General features: G+C 35.1%; 1 protein-coding gene across 1 annotated transcript in view; it reads right to left on the bottom strand.

Annotated features, from left to right (window-relative positions):
* CFAP47 (cilia and flagella associated protein 47) overlaps positions 1–24,313 on the bottom strand; it is a 343,401-nt gene that overhangs the window by 82,941 nt on the left and 236,147 nt on the right. The window contains exons 52-55 of the mRNA XM_086608696.1: positions 15,345–15,520; positions 12,998–13,105; positions 9,772–9,883; positions 3,596–3,700 (exon numbers count right to left, since the gene is read on the bottom strand). Coding sequence (XP_086464822.1) covers positions 3,596–3,700; positions 9,772–9,883; positions 12,998–13,105; positions 15,345–15,520 — 501 coding nt within the window. The remainder of the gene's footprint in view (positions 1–3,595; positions 3,701–9,771; positions 9,884–12,997; positions 13,106–15,344; positions 15,521–24,313) is intronic.

Raw genomic sequence — 24,313 nt, 5'->3', positions numbered from 1 at the left:
TTAAACTAAATAATAACCATACAGACTAAAATCTGAGGCTTATTACAAACAGATCCACATGGCCTTTTGATCTGTTTTGTTCATTATCACTCAAAAACGTATGCATCACAAAGAGAATAGAAAATAATAAATAAAATGAAAGCATTACTGTCGTTATTTGAAATATTGCATTTACTTCTGCATAGCCTGCGTGAAAATAATAAGGAAAATCTGTAACAGGGTTCAAAAGTCTAACAATAAAATTGGAAATACTGTGAAAGGTGACTAATCCATTGAGACTTCTCAGTATAAACAGGGATAAACAAAATGGGACATCATATGTCTTCAGAAAACAGCTTTCGACAGCAAAATTGCATGTCTTTATTATCATTTTAAACTTAGTGAAGGAAATTAATTTGTAAATCACCCAAAGCTACAGGATTTTAATAGAATTAAAAAAAAAAAGAATAAATGTTTATATACTGATGTAGAGATTACTCAACACTGAAAGTCAGAATATAAAAACAGAGCTTATGTTTTGTTTAGGTTTTAGACAGTGAGTTATGTCACCTGATTTGTGGGGACTTCTGCATTACTCAGACTAATAAGAATTAAAAACTACCTTATTTTAAAATTACATTTTATTTGTTTATTGTTGACTTAAACATGACCTATAGCCTGTTTACTATTACAGATTCACAAGCAGGAAGTTAGCACTGCTCACCGTTCAGATTCTGACGAGAAGGCAAATGCTGCTGCTATACAGACTTTGAAGCAACACAGGACTAACTCTTTGGTGAATCCTCTTTGTTGTCATAGTCAACAAGCAACTGCCCAACAGTTGCCAAGCCTGCATGCCATAGCATTTGTGTTCCTGACTCATGTTCTTCCATACCACATCTACTTCAAGATGTGAAATGCAAACAAAAGGCTGAGCAAACTTTGCAGTCTTATTTTGAACTGGAACACAGGCATGACGATGCTGGAAGATCATGTTTTCAGCGAGCTGGATGTGTCAAACTATTAATGGTCTACACTGGCTTATTATTTACACTTGGTGCTTGCTTACTTACACAGTAACAGTAACCCCAAAAAAAGGTTTTTTTAAACTCCTTATACAGAAGTTATGAGGCAATATTAGTCTAACAATGATTTCCAGGACCACTGTAAATTTGCGTGAACTAATTTGTTCATAGCAAGTAATTTTATATTGAGGTACAGTGTGGGATGGGAGGAGTGCACATGTTCATATTTTGTGCAGGTGAGCTGTAAATATTAAGTTTGAGCTGTATGGTTGAAGGCTCAGGCTCATGGTCTACAAACATTAAAGACTGTAACTTTGACTGAGTTTTTGTTCAAAAAGTAGAGACATTTTGAACTCGATTGCTTCAAGTGCTGAGCACCTTTAAAACAATGCACTGAGACTTTGTCAAACTGAGCAGATAAAGAGGGAGTCAAACAAAATTAGAGGTCAATTTGGAAAATAAAACAAGACAACCAAAAGATTCTACAGATCATAGGACAGGCCTGCCTTGCCTGACCTGCAGTTATTATTCTCCGCTGACCCACTATGTGATGGAGCTCAAGATCAAGTATACTCAGTGCAAGAAATGAAGAGGAAAAAAGATTTAAACCCCAGAAACCTAAGGCAGATAATACAAGACAGGATCTAATATTAGGCTCAGCTTCTCATAACATTACTTACTACTGTTAAATTCCCTACATTACACCTGGATGTTAGCAATGTGGTAAAAGAATAGGATAATATAGATATAGCAGAGCTCTAGGTGTGGGTTATACTCAAGCTGACCTTTCAATTGTGCTGTCCCAACAAACTTAATTTCAGATTTTCACAATGATTAGAGCTAAACTCAGATTCACTTTGTGAAGAGCTCTTCATGCAGCTTCAAACCAGGAACAAATGAGGCAGGTAATAGCACAAAGCAGTTTCTCTCAGTTCAGCAAGGAAGCACAATCAGAAACAGTTAAGGCTTACCCTGTAAGTACTGTCATTAACTGATTTTAAATTAGCCAGCTATTCAGCTATCAGATGGCTTAAGTGTCCATTCAGATATACTTAATCTGAAAAATCAAGGGAGGGAAATCAATGTCGGGGTCGGGGGGTTACATTAAAAGTTGTTTGAGGCATCCACCACTGATAAGAAACATTCTTCAAGTCTTCATTAAAAAGGGCAGTTATATTCACTTAAGCTCTCAGTATGACAATTAGTAAACTAAAATAGTCTGGGACTAATTTAGTAAGGATTGTAGCATAAAAAGAGCACTAAGAAATTACAAAGGCTATACCAGTATGTTGAAACTGTTAAAGGGGTCTGGACAAAGAAGCTAGAAGGATGGGATACTGACTAAAGTTTACTGCAGATAAAAACTTGGAGATTTGCCATTACTTGAAAGGAAATGCACTGAATGACAAGATTCAGATGGCACTGCTCAATTTGTTCCTGATATGTTTAAATGAATTGTCATATTGCTTTATTGCTTCTGTGTTTGTTGAAGAATTTATTTTTTCTTTTTAAAAATAGAGAAGTTTTCTGTGTACCATTAGGATCAAGACAAGATAAGGACATTCTATCCTCTTGAACTGGCCTTGGGTACATACTGTTGATACGAGAACTGCTGGTTTTTTGTTTTTATCCTTAATAAATATCTAAGAAGAGAGATCCTGAAAAGAGATCCTGAAAATAAATGCTGTGCTAACACTACCTACAAATTACCTGTCTGTTCAACATACATTATCAGGAAAAAAAATTGCCACATCATTTCCTTTGCTATTTGTTTTCTTCATATAAAAGAATATTTGCTTTTGTAGTATTACTTAAAACACCGTTGAAAGCTACTGATAACACTTCACTGGAGTAATTCATAGGTCAGCAGTCTATTGGAATATCGGAAAGTCCAGCAAGAATACAGAGAGGAAATTGCATGAAAAGCAAATGCTTCATTCAACCATAGCTCATGTGATGAAATATTATCATTTACATCATATTATCAGCTTTCTTTTTGTTTCCAGTTGTAATTTTTAATCAGCTATTAGGTCATGTTGATGACTTATTTTTCTTTATTTACTGTTTCTCATTTAAAGTTAGGAAAATTCACAGAGAAAAAAATGACAACAATTCTAAGATGCTCAAAGTAAAAAACATTACCAAACAAATTGAAAGGAAGAATTCACTTTTTCAAGTGCTTGACCTTCCAAAATTCAGATCAGATAAAAAATGAAACAATTTAATTTTGTTCGGGGTTGGGGAAAACATCGAGAAATTTAATTCCAGAGGTGACAATGCTAAGAAGTGCTGGCCTTCCAGTGTTAAAAACAGCAGAACTAATTACCAAGAAAGCTAAAATTATTCATTACTTTTTCTAGCTCCTAGGCCATTACACTACATTTTAATACTGTAAATAGAATAATTTCTATGTAAAACTAAGGTTAAAACAGGTTATAACTTTTGAATATCTTTGCATTTGCTCTTTCATTTTGCATCCAGCCATTAAATTTCAACTTGACCTTCAGACTGAAACTCACGCTTACATGCCTATTAAAAATATTATCTAATCTGAATTCCAAGCATTGTGGGCAGGAAACATTGTATCATACCTGTGAACATTTGAAGGTTATTGATGCCTTGTGATTGTCTCTTCCAAGGGCAGATGGATGGAATTGCACGGGTACTTCAGTGGTGGAATGAGGGGCGACAATCAGCTGTACAAACACACGAAAGATGCAAAGGAAAGAGAGGGGGGAAAAAAATCATTTTTTTTGAGTCTGTTTCTGTTTTTTGCTTTGTATCGACAGTGTTGATATTTATGTGATTAATGTGTTCCACCAGATGCATTCTCTCCTCTCAGTAAGCACAGGCTGCTAAGGCAGCAAGTGTATTGCAGTAAACAATCCTCGTGGCAGTCACTGCACGTTCATTCCCCAGAAACTACAGAGCTGGCGTTACAGATTGCTCCAAGGACATGGACAGCGGCTCTCACAAATACCATTTAAACCTGACTCTGGTGTCTGATCATACTGATGACACTGAAAGGTTATCACATTGACCTCCAAAGACACAAACTGGTTTATAAGGGAAATACATGGTAGGTTTTAATGAACTAGTGCTTTGGCTCTCTTCCGCTTACCTTTATCTAAACTAATATTGTAAATAACGTTGCTAGTTCTCTCTTCATCTGAAGTATACTACTTGAGTCTCAATTGCACAGGGAAAAGCAAAGTAGTTGACTACTGTGGGGTCATAAATGTTTTTAAGAACTAGATCAGTAGTGAAAGAAGAGAATTATGAATAATAAAAATGCCAAAGCATTCAGAGAATGATCAACTAGAATCACTGAATACAAAATTACCATATGTCTATTTTTTTTAATAAAAAAAGGCACTAGGCTTTTAATATCATACATTTTTAAATAATGTTGGCATGCAGGAAGATATAAAAAGATAATTGTTTTTAATTATGGACACTCAAGCTGTATTATATAAAATGAATATAATTTACAATTAATACAGGTCAAAACAGCACCCTACAACAGCTGGCACTGACAAGCCCTTTTATATAGGGTACCAGCACAATTACAGACTGGGATACTGGTGTACCTTGCACAACGGATATTTCTACTGACAGCAGTGGGAGCTAGACTGAGCAGAAGAGAGAACAGAACTCAGATGTGGTCAACTAATACACAAAACTTGAAATGTTATTTTACTCTTCTAGTGGGAAAGTTTAAAAATAATTAATTAGAATACTGCCATAACGGTTTACTGGTTTGAAGACATTAACTGCCTTATCTGTTGCAGGAGTGATATTGTATTTTTTCAAACTTTACGAATTTAATTTTACCGTTTCCACTGCATGACAGAAAACATTTCTGGAAGAGTAAGTAGGTAGGTCTCACACACAGAGCATGCAGCTTGCTACTCTGGGCTCACTCCCACTCCACTGTTACAGCACCTGCACCTCCCACAGGGAGCACAGCACTGCTGCGTCACCCACGTTTCACAGTCTCGTATGTCCCGTAGGTGAGTGACAACTTGAAAGCACATTTGCCACCAGCAGTCAACTGCTACCGTCCCACGCTTGTCACCTCTGCAAGGCTTCAGTATTACCCAGAATAACAGACCTGAGGGAGAGTCACCTCCCACAAACCACCTCCATCCCCATCTGCCCCACTGCCCAGAGTTCATTTAGCTGTTCATCATGTTCATCATCCAAAAGGAGCCTGTATAGCTCATTTCTCAGTGAGATCCTGGGCATGCTCAGTATCCAGAGAGCTTTTTTTTGAGATTTTTTACTTTCATTTGCAGTCTAGTTCCTATCTACTTTGTCCAAACCAGCCAGACTCATTTATCAAATGAAGACTCATAAGTGGAGAAAGAACCTTAATGATTACCCCCTCCCAAATACTTCTGAATGAAATGAAAAAGCAAGGTAAAGACAGGTTGTCACAGCATAAGAATACATGATTAAATTAAAACTCAGAGATTTACATTATTTGGAATAATAACTCTCCCATAAAGATGAAAACAGATTATTTTCAATAAGCATTACTTGAGATATTATCATTACACAGAAAATGCACTGCCACAATGAAATCAACATGGAGTTATGATAATCCAGCAGACTGCCTGCTCTGAAAGCAGAAAAGATTTTTATTTTTTTATGTTACAGATCTGTTTTAAAAAATTCATTTTATATGACACAGTATGAAGTTCTACTGTATCCAGAAAACAATTTGTTTTGAAATAAAGAGCTGGGTAAAAAAAAAGAACTTACTTTCTACTGAAAACCAAAGAATAAATTGCTTTAAAAACTAGAATTTAGAAATAACACTAACAACATGTTTAAATAAGGTCATACTTTGCCACAATCATTCAATAAAACATGCTGAAGTTAATCCATCCTCTGCCTTTCATTTTGTTTACATAAACAAATGTCTTCCAAGATACTCATGTGAAAGGGAACTGGTATTATTGCTCTTCATAAAATCTCAGATATAACTGTTCAAATACAGAAACTGAGTCTGAAGAAGACTGAGGAACTACATATGCATTATTCCTGTTACCAATCCAACAAGGGTAACAGGAACTTAACAAACTAATAAAGCTTGCACATATAGACTTTGCGACTGCGCTCCTGTCTGCCAGCCCTTCTTTATTAAGTCATAAAATTGTGTTTCATAGCCAATCAGGATGGAAGACAGCTTCATGGAAAAAGTTTAGGCCAGTTACAAGCCAGGAGAATAGTGCGCTGAAGACTTACAGTGATAGCAGGTTTCTTTTTGGGAATACAGATGATCCCATTTGTAAGAGTTCTTTGTACATTTAAGTTACATCATAAATACATGCATGTATAAATATAATACACATACACGTGAAATCTGTCCATGTATTTATATAGAGGTAAAGAAGTAAGTTGGGGAACATGGTGTTACTGACGATCAAGAATTTTCGTCTGCTAAATGCTGAACGTGAATCCCTCTCTACTAGAGATAAAGAAAGCCATGGCTAGGAAAGAAACACAAAACTCAACATCCCAATGCTTGTTCCCTGAGAAACTCATAGTGCCCATTAAGCTAATGGAAAACAAATTAGGAATTTTGCAGCAAACTTATGGGAGTTCACTTCTGTTCCAACTTTTAGAGAATTTGGTAGTTTTTATAAAGATGTTAAGTTAACCCATACAATGTAAGGTTGACAGGAAAGGAAACAGAAATTAGACATAACTTGTTAAAAAAAAAAAAAAAAGAGATGAAAATCTATCTCGCATTAAAGGAAATCCTTGAAAACTTTTAACAAATTTTTGAAAGAAAACCAGGATGGTATATTCTATATAAAGCTGTTTTAGGTTACAATTGCAAAGCAGTTAAGTTATGTATACTTTTCTCATTTTCATCAGTTTACAAAAAAGTTAATGGAGCTGCTTCTAATTTACATGAAGCTGACAAGAGATTTAAAGCCTTCGAATTTCATTTAGACTTCATTAAGTGCCTAGAAGTTCAGGAATACTTGAGTGTAATTCAACTGGAACTCAGGAAAGCCTATTATTAATGATGTCAGTACTTGAAGTTGAATCAGATTTACAGAAGATAAGTCCTTGTGGTATTTCAGTAAGACCTTCTGTTGCAAACTGAAACTGGAACAAACTTCCACACACATGGAAGTATGATAAATATGATATTCTAATTTGTTTAAATTCTGAAATGCTAGCCAAAATTATGGTTAACATTTTAGGCAATTAATCTCTAGGAAAGATAAAATTTTCTTCAATATCTTTGTTGAATCTAGTTTATCTAATCCCACTCTTCCACTGATGAAATCCATTTGAGATAGTTCCTGACTGACAGCCCTATATCTTCAACAGTTCTACATCTTAGATGATATAAAACCAAATATGGATAATTATATGAAATATTAAAATTATGGATTTAGAATACACAGAATTCTAAAATGACAATACTAATTCTCTTTAAACATCACCTATCTTAATTGCACAGTACCATCTTTACCATTCTAATAATTTCATCTTTATTGTTGCATTTCATCTGAGGATCACTCAAATCAGAGTTTTTCTGCTGACAAGAAAGCACTATTTGCTTTAAAGAGAGTGGAAACGTCAATAATTAAGATCAGAAACTTCTTCCACACATCACAAAGACATAGAAACAGGCATTAATATAAATTAATGCCTGAACACAGGTTACAGTTTATATGAACAAGCAGTAATCTTCTGGAAGTTGAACACAGTCCTGTACGGAGGGACTAAACCTAGAATGCAACATATAGAGGAGAAGAAGCAGGTATTTAAACACCACTCCCTGCCTTAGTCATCAAAACTGTGAAGGAAATCACATTACCCCTCCAAGCATTAGTCTTCAATGGAAGAAACAAGTTCAAAAAGGGACAGATAAATGAAATAAGTATTAGGTAGTTGCTTATAGCAAATTCACCAAAGCTATCCTTTAACTGAAAGAACTACTGTAATTCACAAAGAACATTTCAGAATTCAATCCATAAATGACACACAGGACCGAGCACTCTATTAAGAAGAAAAGAAAGAAATAAAGAAAATTACTACAGTTAGCGTTGAATGTGTATTTTCCAAAGCAATGCAATGTAGTTATTGCTGATATGTGAATCTCTGGTCATAAATTAGGAAATCTGAAAGGAGATTTTCTTTTCTTTTTTTTTTTTTTTAGTTTCCTGGACAAGCTAACATGCAATTTGCAGGAGCCAGAAGTCACTATAATTAAATCTAATCCACTTCTGTGCCAATGACCTAAACATAACACGTACAACACTCGTAGATGATTAATATATTTTGCATCCATCATGTTTCTTAGTTGCTATTCAAATATTAATTGATGAAATTATTAGTAATGGCAGTTCTTGAGTTTTTAACATAATGTATGAAGATGTGTTAATAAGCATGACATAAAAGACAGACTAAAATAAACACACTTTATACTTTCAATTTAATGTAATATTATGTATGCAAATGTATAGGGCAGCTCAGCATGTGAGCTGTTATCTTTAGAGGTCCTTTTAAGAATATTTGGTCTTGTTGTACTGCTATATTTGAGGTTGAAAGCTGTTTAGTTTCTGAAAGCCAAAAATGTGCATGTTATGACTTTATAGTATTTCTCTATTTTCCCCATTTTTCTACCTTCTTAGCATTATTTTAGGATCTTACTACAATTTCCTCTCCTCTGCCTCTGACCTTTATACCAATTTGCACAAATAAACCAGCTCTGATGTATGTCTTCCCTGTATTATCTTCCATGTGTCTAGAAATGGTGCAATGGCCATTTCGTTCCTGTTTACAACCGGTTTCTTCACTTTCTTTTTTCACAGTAAAGGTTTTACATTCACATCTCAGTAAGAGGCATCCATAACCCCTTGCACCAGCATTTCCACACATCTGTCTTTCCTTTTCTCATCTCCCCATCATAAAAAGGACACATAATTATTAGCATTAATTGTTAATAATATCTGAAGAGTTCTTTATAGGACCTGTACTATTAACTAGTAATAAACGGTCAATAACAAGTATTTTTCAGAATCCTGATCGTCTAGATCTCTAGCCAATCTCAATGAAATTATGAAAGCTGAGCCCATCTATACAACTCTCAGTTGTCCTTGAAAGGACAAAAGTGTTAGGTAGCAAGATGGAATGGCTCCTGTGATGGAGGAAGAAAACGTAGCATATATAATAGCAACAGGATGAAGATTTTCTGAGTAGAAATCAGTCTCACGGTAAATGTGAAACTGGAGAATAAAATGATCCCAGGTATTTGCTCGAAGCTTCCTTGCCGCTAAATTGATCAAATTCTTACTCATAGGCCCTGCAAGTTAGTTGTAACTGCCATGACTGTGAGATATTATCATATTCTTATATTAACATTTTATCTACTTATCTAAATATTTACCCAGTTATCCTGTTGATTGTTAGAAACTTGTGAAGCTTCTAATACAGCAGGTTTGTTTACAACTTCTCCTTCTAATATCTCCTGACTATTATTTGCAACCAACACTGCAGTCTTTCTCAAAACCATTCCACACAGCATTCCAGGGAAAAAACCCACTTATATTTCATCTTGCATTGTTTTTCAAGTTCAATTGTTTTCATCCTTAAGCTATAAATAAACACTTACAATGCCTTTAACCCTGAGACTATGTTGTGTATTCTGAATCCACAGTATGATACACAATTCAATATGTTTTGAAGAGAATGCTCTCTTGTACCACTTCTGTGAAAGCACAGGAGTCTTACTTACAGGGTGTTTTGGATCAGTCTCAGTTGAAAAATTGCTAGGATTGCTGTTAAGAATTTCTAGCTCCAGAGTTTCATGTGTAGGATTAAAGAGAGGTATGTACAAAGGAGCCCATCTGAAAAAAATACATATATTCAATGACTATTAATTACTAAGCTTCTTCCATTGCATTTTGTTATTAATCACTTATTTTCATTCTTGAAAAATGAATATTTTTAAAAATAATGTTTTATTGCATCAGTATTTTTCCACTAGTATGTACATATATTCAATAACATTAATTAATATTATTAATAACAGTAAAAACTGGTAGCAATAATCATACTAATACTTGGGTCATTCATAAGGGCAGAATTTGTCTCATTGTACTTCAGTTGTCAGAAAGTTAGTTCAGGTTAGTTGGTTAAAGGGACTGTCTAGCTCCCTCAATATTCAACAAGGAGAAAAATATTTTCAGGGAGAATTGGTCCTGATCTACATCACTAAGATGTAGAATCACTTTTCATTGTCTACAGGAGAAGCCTAGACTTAATTCCTTAAACTTGACGCCTAACTTTTAGATAGGAGGATGTGGAAACGAATCCTAGTGTCTCTGATACCACAGCTTCACATGTATTCCTAGGCCCCAATTTGCAGATTTATGTCTCACCTTTATTTCTGCACTTTTTGTATATCTGACTTTGGAATAAAACATTTTAGTCAAATAGATAATTCAGAGTGCCAAGGTCAACAACAAAAAAAAATGGTTCCAAAAAGTAAAATTACTGTAAGTATGTCTTATTATTCTGTAGTCTATCCATGGAGTCATAGTCTGCCTCAGGAAAAGCAGTGGACAGAAATGAAAGGTAATCAGATAAACGATAGCGGTAACTCCTTTTTGTCTAAGCAACGGTTTACAGGAGAAATTTGTAATTAAGTGGTGCTGCCAATAGCTTTTGATTTACTGCCACTAGGCAACCATTCTTCTCGATCATCTTGTAACCTTGAGATCTCAAAACAAACTTAGTGTTCCACACCAGCCATTTAAATGGAGGTTCTGCCTGCTTGCCTCCTCTTTCTTCCTCTGCATGAATTCAAAATCTGTTTCATTTTGTACCATTGTTGTGTTGTTCATTGTAGCATAATGGTAAATCATTATGTTGCACATGTAGATTATGTATTTTAATGAGCATTGTGGCTGTCCCAGAAAAAAGATTGGAGTATGCTGATTCCCTAAATGTTATGCTTTAAATCAGCTAGCACTCTATTTTACAGACTGTCCTTCTGTATTTTCTAATTAAAGAATAAACAAACACAAGGTACATTCAATAGGGAACACAGATTTCAAAAGAATTCATAAAACTCCCAAAAACTTCTCTATTCTGAGCAAAATAAGATATTATTTGCCTTTAACAGAGATATATGAACATAAATCATTTTCATTATAACACCAAGGGACACAGAAAAGACATTCAAGGTGAATCAGTGAAAACAGTAAATAAGGAAAGCTTGAAAAATGAGATACATATATTGGTTTTGCTGTAATTTATCCATCTAATGGATATTCCCTCTAGTCAAAGCTATGACAGGTCAACTGCCAGACTGCTCCACATATTTATCCTCTGGAAAAAATTAGTCAGTTAATCATAGCTAAATCAGTAAGGAAAGAAAAAATATAAAAAGCAACATTCAGAAGAGAAGGTATTTCAGTCAAGCTTTATGGCTGTAATTTCAGGCCCTAAACCCTGTGTGCAGACGGGCTCCTTCCAAAATATGCAGTGATATAAATCCACAGCAACTGAATGGTAGACTTGTTTTTGGCTAACACTGTCAAAGCATTGTTTCACTCAACAGCAGAGAGTAGAGAAATACCAGGAAACTTTCACACAAGAACTTGAGATTCACTTGATAATTCCCATTTTTCATATTTACTCTCTCTAGCCTTCACTTTTTCGTCTAGTCTATTTCATATGTAACACTTTGTCAAAGGGGAAACTATGTTGGAACATCTGAAATTTCAGTAAGCAACTATTCAACTGTTAGAGGTTCTTCAAGAAATGAAAATCTATTAAGAAACTCTGCCACTCCAAACAGATTGACTACCATGATTATGCTAGAAAAAAGGTTGTTGCGTATGACGGTAATTTCAAGACCACTTTGAACATCATTCAACTGACGCATCTTCAACGATTCTGCTGTGGAGCCCATAACAAGATAGGTAACTGAAGATCGAGAATATCAAAGAGAAGGTTTCCTTGCTTAGAGACATATGCTAAAGGATGTGTTAAATCTACCTTGAGAGAAACAAAAAATAGATCTGATTGATTGTGATAAACCCAGAATGTTAGGATATCTGAAGAAGGATTAAAAGATAAACTGTCAGAATATGTTCTCTTCTCTTTCAAGAATTGGTTAGAAATTGACTCTAAGTATATCAACAGGTTCTTGGCTCTTAATCCAGTCCCAAGTAATGTTTCAAAGACGTAAATTTTTAAATTTTTTTGATTGATAGCAAAAGCCATCCAGTGAGAACATAATGAAGAACATTATTCTTAGAAAGGTATCACATATGATGCTTCTTTCGCAATCAAGGAAAAGGTGGTAGAATGGAAGTGAGTCTCTTAAAGAGCTGCAAAGCTTCACCAATCAGAAATACTACAAACATCTTATGACATTTGCAGTCCGTGTTTCTGTGAACGTAGCAAGGAAGTACACCCATTCAAAGCAAAACAAACTGATACCTTTGTTAAACAGATAACACATAAATGTCTACCTGCGTTGCCTTTACAGATTCAGCATACATTAAAGTAGCCAATTTACTTGGACTATCTCATCTATTCCACAGGTAGAGCAATTCTCAGCAATTTATTTCCTTCTATACATTATTGGTTTTGCTGCTGTTGCTAATAATGAAACTGCCCAGGGCAGACGTAGATGAGTTCATTTACATATGTATAGGAATTACAAAATGCATCTACGTGTAAAGTGAAAACTCCTTTGAAACACACAATATGGAATTCAATAAATTCAAGATGATATTTTTGACAGGAAAGTCTTGTAGTGAATGGGGCTAATCCTTTCCAACATACATTTTATCTGCAGCAGGAAAGCATGTCTTGCCATTTTCAGCCGGATCACTTGCACATGTAGCTCACAGGAAGCGCATGCTAGAGAAAATTGTGAAGGCCAGACAGTCTCCATAATACTTCAAACCCATGACCAAGTTCAGCACAATGAAGTACATACTTACTTTCCAAGCTCACATTCTATTTCAGGTAGACTAGTTGGCAATGGCTTCTCTACAATCAACTTCAGTGCATACCAAAACTCTCCAACCATATCTGACTGGAATATGACACTAAAAACAGATACATAAGCTTAATATGACACAGCTTTTATGTAGACAATTAAAAATCTACAGATTTAAATTCAGGAAAAAACTAATGAGTTCAACACAGTGAGTTCTTTAATGAGCTCCCAGTTTTTCCGTAACACTTCTTGCTGGTATCTGAATTCAGCTACAAAAACTAATAATATTTACTATTACAGATGCAACAAAATCTCTTCTTCATCTTTCTTAACTTTTTAGTGTAAAAAATCGTTCGTTGTTTTTTTGTTGTTCTTCTTTTCAAAAATACAACTCAAAAGCATTTCAGCTGCTAAATTACAAGAGTAACCTTTAATTTCATTTCAATGTCGCAGTATTTTATTTCCAGCCATTTTGATCTCAAAGGAAAAAAAAAAACAGAAATAGTATTCACTGATTTTAAAAAGGAAAACCTTTTCAAATCTAGTGATGAAAACTGAGGAATAGACACATTTATATGACCATGACGAAGAGATATGCTTCAAAGCAATATTCAATATACTGTTTTGATATACAATCAAATGTTGTCATGACTGAAAATTGCTTGCTGCTAGGTGAGATATGTACAGCAGTATATTTTTGTGATGACATTCTAACACATTCCTTTCATATTGCAGATTTCTTGTTTTTTTTTGAATAGCAGAGTCATAACAACATTAAACCAAAGCGCTATAAGCATATGAAGAATTACATGAAATGCACTGTGCAAACCTATGGTCCACTAAGGATCTGTTCTTGTTCCAAATGATAGATATCTATGTCTGTTCCATGACTTTATGGTTTCAGACTATCCTCTGTGCCAACAGAGCCCTTAAAGTGAGCATAACACAGCTTAGGAAAGAATCATCCATTTGAAAAGCTACACCTGCCACAAACACTTTTATAACACTTCTTCCCAGCTGCTACCATAGCAAAGGAAACAGAGCATGGCTTCGAAAAAAAAGATAATAGTGTGGATGTAATGTGGAAGTACCTCTGTCCAGCTGTAATTGTATTCCTTGGGAGCTGTTGCAATTTAAAGCAGCTATTAGACAGCTTTCTAGTACAGTACTGTATAATCGGACTGCATATGTACAGGTGTGCTTTATGTCATCTTTGCATACATTCCCCAAAGTCCCAGCCTACCAATTGGCTGAGCTCAAAGTTTTGACAGTTAAAACAAACTTTTATTTCATTATTTGGAAATTCTGCACTTGAAAAATACCAGAAATATTATCTGATATGAAAAAAATTAGGTCTATTCTCATTCACAGCTTCAGAATGCATAATTTCTACAAATCTCCACAGAAAAAAGAATATTTACTACAGTGAAAACATGACTCATTTTTAATACAACCGTATTGCTTGGATGCTGTATTGTACAATGATATCTGCCATTATTCTGGTCTTTGGAAAAATCAAGCAACTTGAACAAAGCTTTGAAATACATGGATTTTGGCTTTATAAATATTGGATCTTTGAACACAGGCCATCTCTCTGCTCTCCTTATAAACCATTACCCCATCCTCTTCCCCACCCCTATATTTTTGCTAGTCAACTGATATAATTGAAAAATAGGGAACAGGTTTTTAATCAGCCCTTCAACTAAATAATGCTTTGCTAACCAAATTCCAGGAAAAAAGCTGTGCAATTCTGCACTCTTCAGTTACTTGCAGAACTGGTTTAGATGAAATCTAGACCAAGAGGTCATCTGTCTTCATATTCCTAATTATCATAACTACTCGGTTTTGTTGGGATTTCCAATGTAATGAACAATTTCTAATTTAAAACCTCTCCGTATTCATTTAGTAGATCAGTGTTAATTAATGGAAGATTCTGAAGCTAAATGGATTTAAGTGAAGACTGTTAAAGAGTTCTTCAGCTGGTTTTAATTATGTTGTTATAGTTTCATTCCTTCTCAGAAGAAAAATGAAATTATGCTATTCCCTTTACGAAACTTAGAAATTTACAAAACTAACAATACATCTGAAGTTTTCAGAGGGGACTTCTAATATTAAGTAAATTTTTTAAAAGTTGTTCACTGAATTCTAGTAGTTATTCTGCTTTCTCAGAGGAAAGCTGTTGTTTGGGATACAATATATTTGAAATTGGATTTTTTTTAAATTCCATTTATTACATTTGTGGGGGTTTTTAGGGCGATATCTACATTGAGTGACTGAGGTTTCAGTGAAAGTAGTTCACTTATTAGTACAAGAGCCACAACCACAAGTACCAAAACTCTGCAACTTACCTTTCATCTGAAATGCCAACAACAGCTGGGGAAAACTTTAGTTCATACAAAAATGTCTGTTTGGGCCCAAGAGTGAAAGCTTTTTGTCCACAAAGTGATTGATTCTCCAGCACCACACTCAGTTGGAGAATTTTATCTGCAGGATTAGTGATGGGAATATGAATTCCAACAGTATCCTAGAAAAAAACAACATACAATGAATTATGAGCCATTACACACAAAAGATCTTTCTCAAAAAAGTGTAAGATTCTTACTCAGGATTTACACTTAGATAAACAGAGGCTGCACCTTTGTTTGACGTGTGAACTAACCCAAAAAAGAGATGTTGCAGCAAGAGTCATTTCAGCCAATCTTCAAATTGTAAACTCCTTAAATCTATAAATAAGGAAAAGTTCAAGTCTTCCTGGCCAGCCTGCATTCTAACAAGATACTCCATCTTCCAAGATATGGCTGAGGCTTGCAAAAATACACCTTGCAGGCAGACCTGCTGCAGTCCCAACCAGGTAAACCCTCCAAGCCATCTCCCAACAGCCAAGCACAGACAGTTGAAAATGTCCGCTTTGCACACTGGCAAATGGTTCAGGTTGAATTCTGCAGGATCTGTTCCTCTTAATTTTTAAGTTACATACTAACATTTGGCATTAGAACAACACCAACACAATAAACATTCCCTGTCTCATCCCTTTTTTGCCATTTCCCTTACTAGTCGTCTTCACATCTTTCTGTTTAAAGCCTATGAACACTTCAGGGAAGGAGCAGCTTTTCTTGGCCATCTGGAAAACACGGCCACTATTAAAGACGCATGTTAAATTCCAGTTACTATAACAAAAGGAAGCCAAACTATTGCCTGATGAGATAAATATATATACTATACAAGTGGAACACCTCTCAGATGAGCAGGAATTGGGCAGAGGCAGCTCACTGCACAGCTGCTACATTGCATTCTTGAGCTGCTCTTGAAACACTGCTACATTTCAGCAGCGTTCCAGTGGCTCCTTCTTTGCTGCAAGGTTAAAAATAGCGTAAATCCATGTTATGCAACCTATGTGTGTAAGTATCAACACATATTTTTGTTATGAAACAAAACACTTCAAACAGACAGGAAGGAATAAATTAACGAAGTCCACCATCACAATTCAGGATGCATATCTGTAGTTCAAAATACATATGTTCTATTCATACATGTTCATCTATATAAAATATGCAAAATTCAACTCCAAATGTATGTATTTATTTCTCTGTATCTATATTTATTCCTATTTTTTTGTCTTTCTTTTGCTCTAACCAAGCAGTTTATTTCAAAATGCAGGGTTGTGTTTTTTTAAGCATATGATGATTTGGTTCTTACAGCAAAATCTTGCCATACATTTTTTTGTAAAAAGTAAATAATTCAACTTGTAATATGAAAGAAAAAAAATTCTATTAAAATTAATAATACACTAAAAACTGAACATTAAATACTTTACAACTCCATGCACAGCTGCCTCACTCTTCTTTGGCCCTGCCTATGATTTGGTAAATTCCTATATATTTACATTTACAGAAAATGACTACTGGAACACACTTTTATAAAAGACATTTAATGTTCTACAGATGGCAAGAGTACACCAACAATTTAAATCATTCAAGTACCTTGCATCAGTAAGATGGGATTTAAATTTGCCATAAAATATTTTGAAGCTCAAATTAATAGTTTTTACCAGTGTAAACAAATTCCTAAATCTATTTACCATTTTATTGCTAAAGACTTCATAACAATTTTATAACAAAAGATCTACATGCTGTGTTGAAAGGAAATATTGGACTGCTTATTTAGGAAAAAAGCAGCAACCAACAAAGAAACCTTTGTAACTCTGTACATAAAGAAGATTTTATATTGCCAACATTAGCCTAATGTAAAGCAGTGCTCTCTTGACAGTATAAAATGAATGTCTAAGATTATGTATTTCCCTGTAATTTCCCAGGAAATTTCCCTGGAATTGCTATAAACGTTTCAAAGAACTTCCACTTCATAGATGGTAGTAAGAACAGATGCATATTTATCAACAGAATGTATACATATTGTACATTTCTAGGCCTTAATGTATTGTTATGGAGCCATAATACTGGGATAAATAACAAAAAGCTCATGCAATTGCTAAGAGTATTATTTTTCCTGAAAGTACCATTTTATCAAAAAGAATGCAAAGGAGTAACATCATATGCAAAATCCAAAAATATTTACAGTCATTAATTTAGATCCACATTTCAGTGTTGTTTTTTATAAACATGTTGACAGAGGAAAAATGTAAAGTTGAAAAATGAAGAGAATGTAATTCCTCAAACTGCTTCTTGTATCAAGTCTGCCAGTGGCCAAGATACAGTCATTCTGGTACAATATGTCATGTTTTTATTCCTTTAGAATCTGCTGTGATCCACTTCTTGTCCAGTGCAGGTCATTTAAAGTAATCTAGCACAAGGTAAACTTAAATTAAATTAAATTAAAAGTAAATATAAGATAACATTTATTCTCTGTGGATCTTGAAAAAACAATTGACTGCTTACACTTCAACCTACACTAATGGCCTGAGTCTATGTATAGATGTAATACGCTGTTATTAAGATTTTGCTTCAAAAGAGGCTCACCATCATCAATCGATCTTTTGTGATATTATATATGTTTGCTGAAATATTTTCCTGATGTATCTTATACCAAAGATCTCATCATCTCATTCTTGGCATCCTTCTTTTATCAAGTGGACCTAAAGAATTTAAGTCCATAATTTGTAATTTTACATTTTATTAATGTATACATTGTTCTGAACTACGAACTAATCCTCCTCTAACTTTGACAAGGTAGCTTAAAGGAAGATGGACACATTCCAAAATTACTGTGCATAGTCATCTTCTCTGTATTCAAACTTCAGTTATAATCCTAATCTAACCATCATCAGGTGTCGACAAAAGCACTATCTGGCCAAAGTTTCTAAGGGACTAACTACACTTCTTAATGCTTTAGAACAACTGTTTTGAATTAAAATCCAGTTTCATTAAGGAAATTACATTCATATTCACTCCACATTTATTTACGGCTTTTCCAGTCCACAGCCTTGAGGAGAAAGTATTTGTACTTGCTCCTGAGTTTGCTGGACTATTGCTATAGAGGCAAATTTTCAAGTGAGGTAAGCGGTAAGAATATTATTTTGATAGGCTTGGTGAGATAATGCGACAGAAATTCTTCCCTTTGTAGGTTCTTGTCCAAATCACCGTTCTTCTAGAATGACAAGTAACAAGCGCCTGCTTTCTCTGTGCCACACCTGATGACGAGCAGGAATGTTGCTTACTCAAAGATTGGACTTGCAATGGTGGCAATATCCTTGAGAAAACAGATCTTGGCGTTCTAACTACTGTAGGCTCAAAATGATCAGAGCTTTCAATGTCATCATCAGAGTGTCTATATGTCGGTAGCAGGAGTTAATCTAGAGTCTCTTTTTGTATCCTCATTATTATCCATTTCCCTTTCTTGGAACAAAAGAGGTTCAGGTGAGTGGCTCAGCAGAGTTGATGATAGAGTTTCAGGGCCATACTGAACACAGCTCAGCCCAGTTTGGTCAAATTAGTTGTAGAAATCAGAGCTGGCTTCTGAATTTTTTGATGCAAGCTGCTTCCAACACTCTCCTCTCCTCACCACTGCTCCTCTCCACACACAGTTCTAATCCAGACCCACATGTTCACACTCAATGGGGTCTTTCTTCAATTCATCATTCAGGCATGTGGAAGTCCTCACCTCCTGCATATTGAGCGGGTGATTCCTTTCAGCTTCCTAGTCACTCATAAATTAATGGAGCAGATCTTTGTGAAGTGAACCACCTCCCTCACCTTACAAGCCCTTTTTTTTTCTTTCTTTCCCCTCTCTATGATGTAAACTAATTGCCAAGATAATCCTCTCCTTTCCATATAGGGATATGACAACAGAGAATCTCAGCATTGCCATATCTTGATGCTGTATTTTCCCATTTTACTTGGTGTATTTTGCCTTACAAAATATCAGCTTGCAAAACAGCACCAACTGTTCATCATCAGGACAGTAAAATGAACTACTTGAAAGCTAGGACTAAACACCTTAATCAAATGATATTTTTGTAAAACTTGTTTAGTAAGGAATCCATTCTTATCACTATTACAGTACATGAAGCTAGAAGAAAAAATGTGCACAGGATATCTAATATCAGAGGCTACTAGTGCAATGTGTTTCAGGTGTAAATTGACACAAAAATTTACATATAAAAATCACACTGAATTGAATTTCTTTTAAGCTGAAATGTGTATTGATGCCTAAGTAATAATGCCCTAAAACAGAATACAGAAATGATTACTTCGTAAGTTATTACAATAATTCTAAGCTCACTGACTAAAAAGTACTACAGTTAACCTCTTAATAGGGATTAGATATTGTAGCAAGCAAACAAACTGGCAAAACAATGTTTTGCAGCAGGTGATTGTTAAAAATGTCTTTCTGAAATTGAAGGAAAGAAGGGAACTGCAAAAGCATGTTACTCTGCGACTAGAGCTGTCTATGACATCCTCAGCTCCACCAAAAGAAATCATTCACATTGAGAAACCCACATCAAAGTGATACTACAATAATTTGTAACACATATAGGAAAAGCTAATGCATTAAATAATATGCACATATCTGGACTTCCATGCACTCCAGTTTTGTCCATCTGCCTAATGTTTCTGGTTCAGTATAGATAGATAGAAGTTGTAGCAAAGATTTAAGGTGAATTATAAGAGAAATGTTATATTAAGATAATTATAAAAAACATACCTGACAAAGGGATACAGTCTGACTCAAAGTCAAACTAATATCCCAAATTCCTATAAATGAGGAATTAATAACTATGCTTATATCTTAATGAATATTCCTTTGCATTTGAAATCAAGGCCACTTCTCAGTCCATGTAGACTGAAGCTCCATAATTCTCCATCCTCCTGAGATCACAGGCAGATTTCCTTCTCAGATCCAGCAGTGTGAGATAAAGAAATTATCAATTACAGCTACTTTTCACCAACCTCTGTACTGAAGGTTGGCACTTTCATTGATCAGCTCAGTTGCCTAAATCAACATGTACAGTAACCTGGCTTATCAAAGTTGAATCAGGTTATAGAGCACTACTAAAATATACAACAGTAGGTTAATCTTTTTCCAATACCACAGCCAATCTGGAAGGAGATATCTGCCACTGCATTAATGCAACAAAGGACCAAATTCATCTTCAGAGGATTTTACAGGGAAAAAATTTACATCTACTTTGTCAAAAGCATTTTTGGAAAGCATGACTCAGCAACTGATAGATTTCAATACAGCTCCTATTCATCATTCTTATAGGTCACCTTGCTGTGCAGATACATGTAATATATGGGGTGCCAATGATGGAAAACATAATTTGAATCAAATCAATAGATGCACTTACAGTCCTTGTTCAATAGAACTATTTTGGACGACTGATACTTCGGTAAATCCAGGCTGCATCTCTCAAAAAGAGACATTTCTCTTTTTTTTCCAGAATGCCCTGTCTATCCCACAGACTGTCATATCCACAATGTCAGAACAAAATACTTAAGGTCAGTATCACTCAATAAAAGCACTAAAAAGTGCAACATTTCTAAGTTAGAAATGTACTGCTCCTAGATAATGAAGTCAAGTGAGCTATCAGTCATTACTGCATTTTCAGAGAGTCAGTTATGTCTCATGAAAGGTAATATGCAATTCTTCTTCAAGCATGTCATAACACAAGAGATTCTTGCCCAAAATCAGCCTCAGAATAGTGACAATCACCATTTGTAATGAGTCCTTTCTTTCAGGGCAGTCAAGGACATGCAAAATTTAGGATACTTTCAGTTTCCAAATAGCTTCTGATATAGCAGGTAGACAATTAGTAAATCCTGTCTTTTTCAATCATTTCTTTCAGATCTAGACTAAATCTTTCCCACAGGGATCTTTGTGAACGTCAATCAAGTTAAGTATTTAAGCAAATCTTTGTCACTCTCTTATTTACCAAAGTGCACTATTATCCCCAGACTTTGAATGTATCCAGAACTAGAAAGTTTAGTTCCTGAGCTAATTGCATCTACTCATATAATGCTACAACAAACAGCTGCAAGTATTTTCTGCTGGTCTCACTGATTTGTTTTCAAGTGCTATATGAAGTTACAATGGCACAATAAATTCATAATTCCAACAGATTAGGACAGACCTTGGAAGGCTTGGTGATGCTGTTGATTTCTGCATATTCATAATGAAGTCAGTGACTGAAACAACAGAATTACTTCCAGGAACTTATTCTAATAGAGTTTAATTTGCCCTATTAGACATTGAAACTGATATTTGCACCATGGACATACTGTCCTGGATTGAAAATTTGATGTGGTGACATTAGAAAGCTCCCTCTGGCATGAAACTACAAACATGATAAAGACTACGTTAGTGAAATGCTGAGATATCAGCTCACTCAGAACTGCTCAGGAACAGGCACTGACCAGCACGGCCCACATTCCTGTGCTTCCAAGACTTTCAGGAATACTTGGTAAAAATAAATTTACAGCAACCTATCAGAACCTAACAGTACTACAGTAGAGTAGCAGTAATGACTAACTATTGCAATACTTTCATTAGCCTTAATGACTCCTGCTACACATATGGAAGCAAATATTCTATTATGTGCCTCCACTCCCAGCTCATGCTGGAATGAGCTAACTAAAAGTACTTTTCTTTTCAGAACTAGTAACCAACTCTGATAATATTTCATTTTATTGAATTTTTATGACCATACTAATGAGATAATTCACATCTCAGCAACACCACCTACCATTGAATTACTCAAACAGCAGAGGTAAAATACTAATTTTACTATCTTAGATCTTGCACCTACTATAACTTTCTTCTGTAGGTCTAAAAAGAGATTTTTAAGGAAGCTCGCTTCTTTGCAATTTCATGGACTCATACCATAATTATCACTGGTATAAAACACATAAAGGTAGAGATAATTCTAGAACAAAACTGAAATTGTCAGAGTTTGTACTGAGAATAATTTTTTCTCCTGAATTTTCCAAGAGTAGAAAATGACAAATAAGTTCATACTGACAGGTACAATGCTTTGGATAAAAACTTCCTCTCCCAAATTCTAGACACTTTTTTTTAAAATTCAATTTTTATTTTTGGTATATCTCTGCAGTTTCAGGATTACAATACAAAGAGAATTTCTTAAATGTTCATAGCTTTTCTGAAAACAGAAATATATATAAATCTGAAGGAATAGTCTCTATCAGAGATCTATGCCTTACTATGACTTAAAAGATCAGATAAACTTTAAAAAGAAAACATCCTCATTGTTAGTTGGTGCTCCAAGCAAAGTTAACTTTTAAGTCCTTGAAGTTTGCTCACAGATTACTGTCTCACATACAACAACAAATGCTTCATTATTAATTTTGTTTTCCATATGTGACACAGTAGATGTATCTGTATTAGCAATCTATCCTTCACATTCCCTAAAAAAAGTAAGTTCACTATGTAACAAGCAATCTTTATTAATAATATTAACATCAAAATACATATTATTTTTGACTGATCTGTTACTAGAACCTCTGAAAGAGCTAAAATTAGATTAGTCTGAACCAAGGCACACTCTTACACTTCTCCAGGTCTCTCGACACAGTCCAACCAGTTCTGCTGTCACACAGAAAGTCATCTCTTCCTCTGTATGGCACGGTATGGGAAGGATGTGGAAGAAATCGTTTATTAGAGAACTATGGATTTATGAGTAAGACAATAAAGCCTTTTAAATGCTGATCTCTCCATATTCCTGTGTGCTCAGTTTAGAGTACCTGGCAGATCACCTTGTGAGGGAAAGGACTGCTATTACAATCATCACCTGAAATGTACTTTTTTTGGCATATCCGTGTATCTGGACAAAGACATTATTTCATCCCATATCTTTTATAGAGCAAAAGGTATCCTCCCGAGATTTCGATTTTAAAACTTATGTAAATATCAATGAAGTGTTTCTCAATTGTTTTATTCATCCTACAGTCACCATCTGCTGCGTATGGATCACATAGAACAGACTGTTACATTAATTTTTCTTGAGACTGCCAAAAACGAGGTCTGAAGGTTGCAAAGAGCAGGAATCAGTAACGGAAACACCCTGGCTATTCTTTGATGTGCATGTAAACATCTTGCTAAGTGCGAAGACTGTGACAGTGATCTTTTAAAATCACCACTGAAGAGTGCAGAAGCAGTGCATTAGTGGCACAGAGGTGGGAGCCGTTACAAAAGGCAACAGGGGCACAAGTTTCCTCCCAGCAAGAACAACTCTCATGGAAACGGGGTGGGCAGCATATGTTTCAGAGTTGCATAACCAACTTTCGCGTACTCATGTGGCTCTCAGGGACTTGAGAGAGAATGAGAAAGATTTGGCAGAAAACAGACAAACTATTGTCTCCACACTTATGTGAAAACGAAACTTCATCCCTTCCAGGCATTTGGTTTTATTAAAGCAGAAACTAATAATTCACTGTTCAAAATAGACCTTCCCCTCTGGCTTATCTCCTGCTGTACAGATCCTGCTTGGAGCTCACATAGTAGATACTTCCACTCAAGACAGCCAATACTATTTTTCAAATATATGGATGGATTAGAAAGTCTCTTTATTCAGTGAACCAGCAATATATACGTAGACTTTTCTCCATGAAATAGACAACTGTTAAAGAGGAAGCGCGCTCAAAGAAATAACTGCCAGCCTTTTAGACATTTCACGTAAAAACTCAAGAATCGGCTTGGTTGACCTCTACATACAACCTGAATAAGGCAAAGCAACTGTCACAGTCCATTTTTCTAAACAATTTGAGAAAATGAACCCAAATTTATCAGCCTAAATTCAGTCTCTGTACTACTACTCCCCATTGAGAAATCCACAGTAAACACCAAA

The sequence above is a fragment of the Tauraco erythrolophus genome, chromosome 1, assembly GCF_009769465.1.
Source record: "Tauraco erythrolophus isolate bTauEry1 chromosome 1, bTauEry1.pri, whole genome shotgun sequence".
Lineage (NCBI taxonomy): Eukaryota > Metazoa > Chordata > Aves > Musophagiformes > Musophagidae > Tauraco > Tauraco erythrolophus.
The sequence above is the reverse complement of the archived record's forward strand: the minus strand, read 5'-3'. Positions and strand labels throughout refer to the sequence as shown.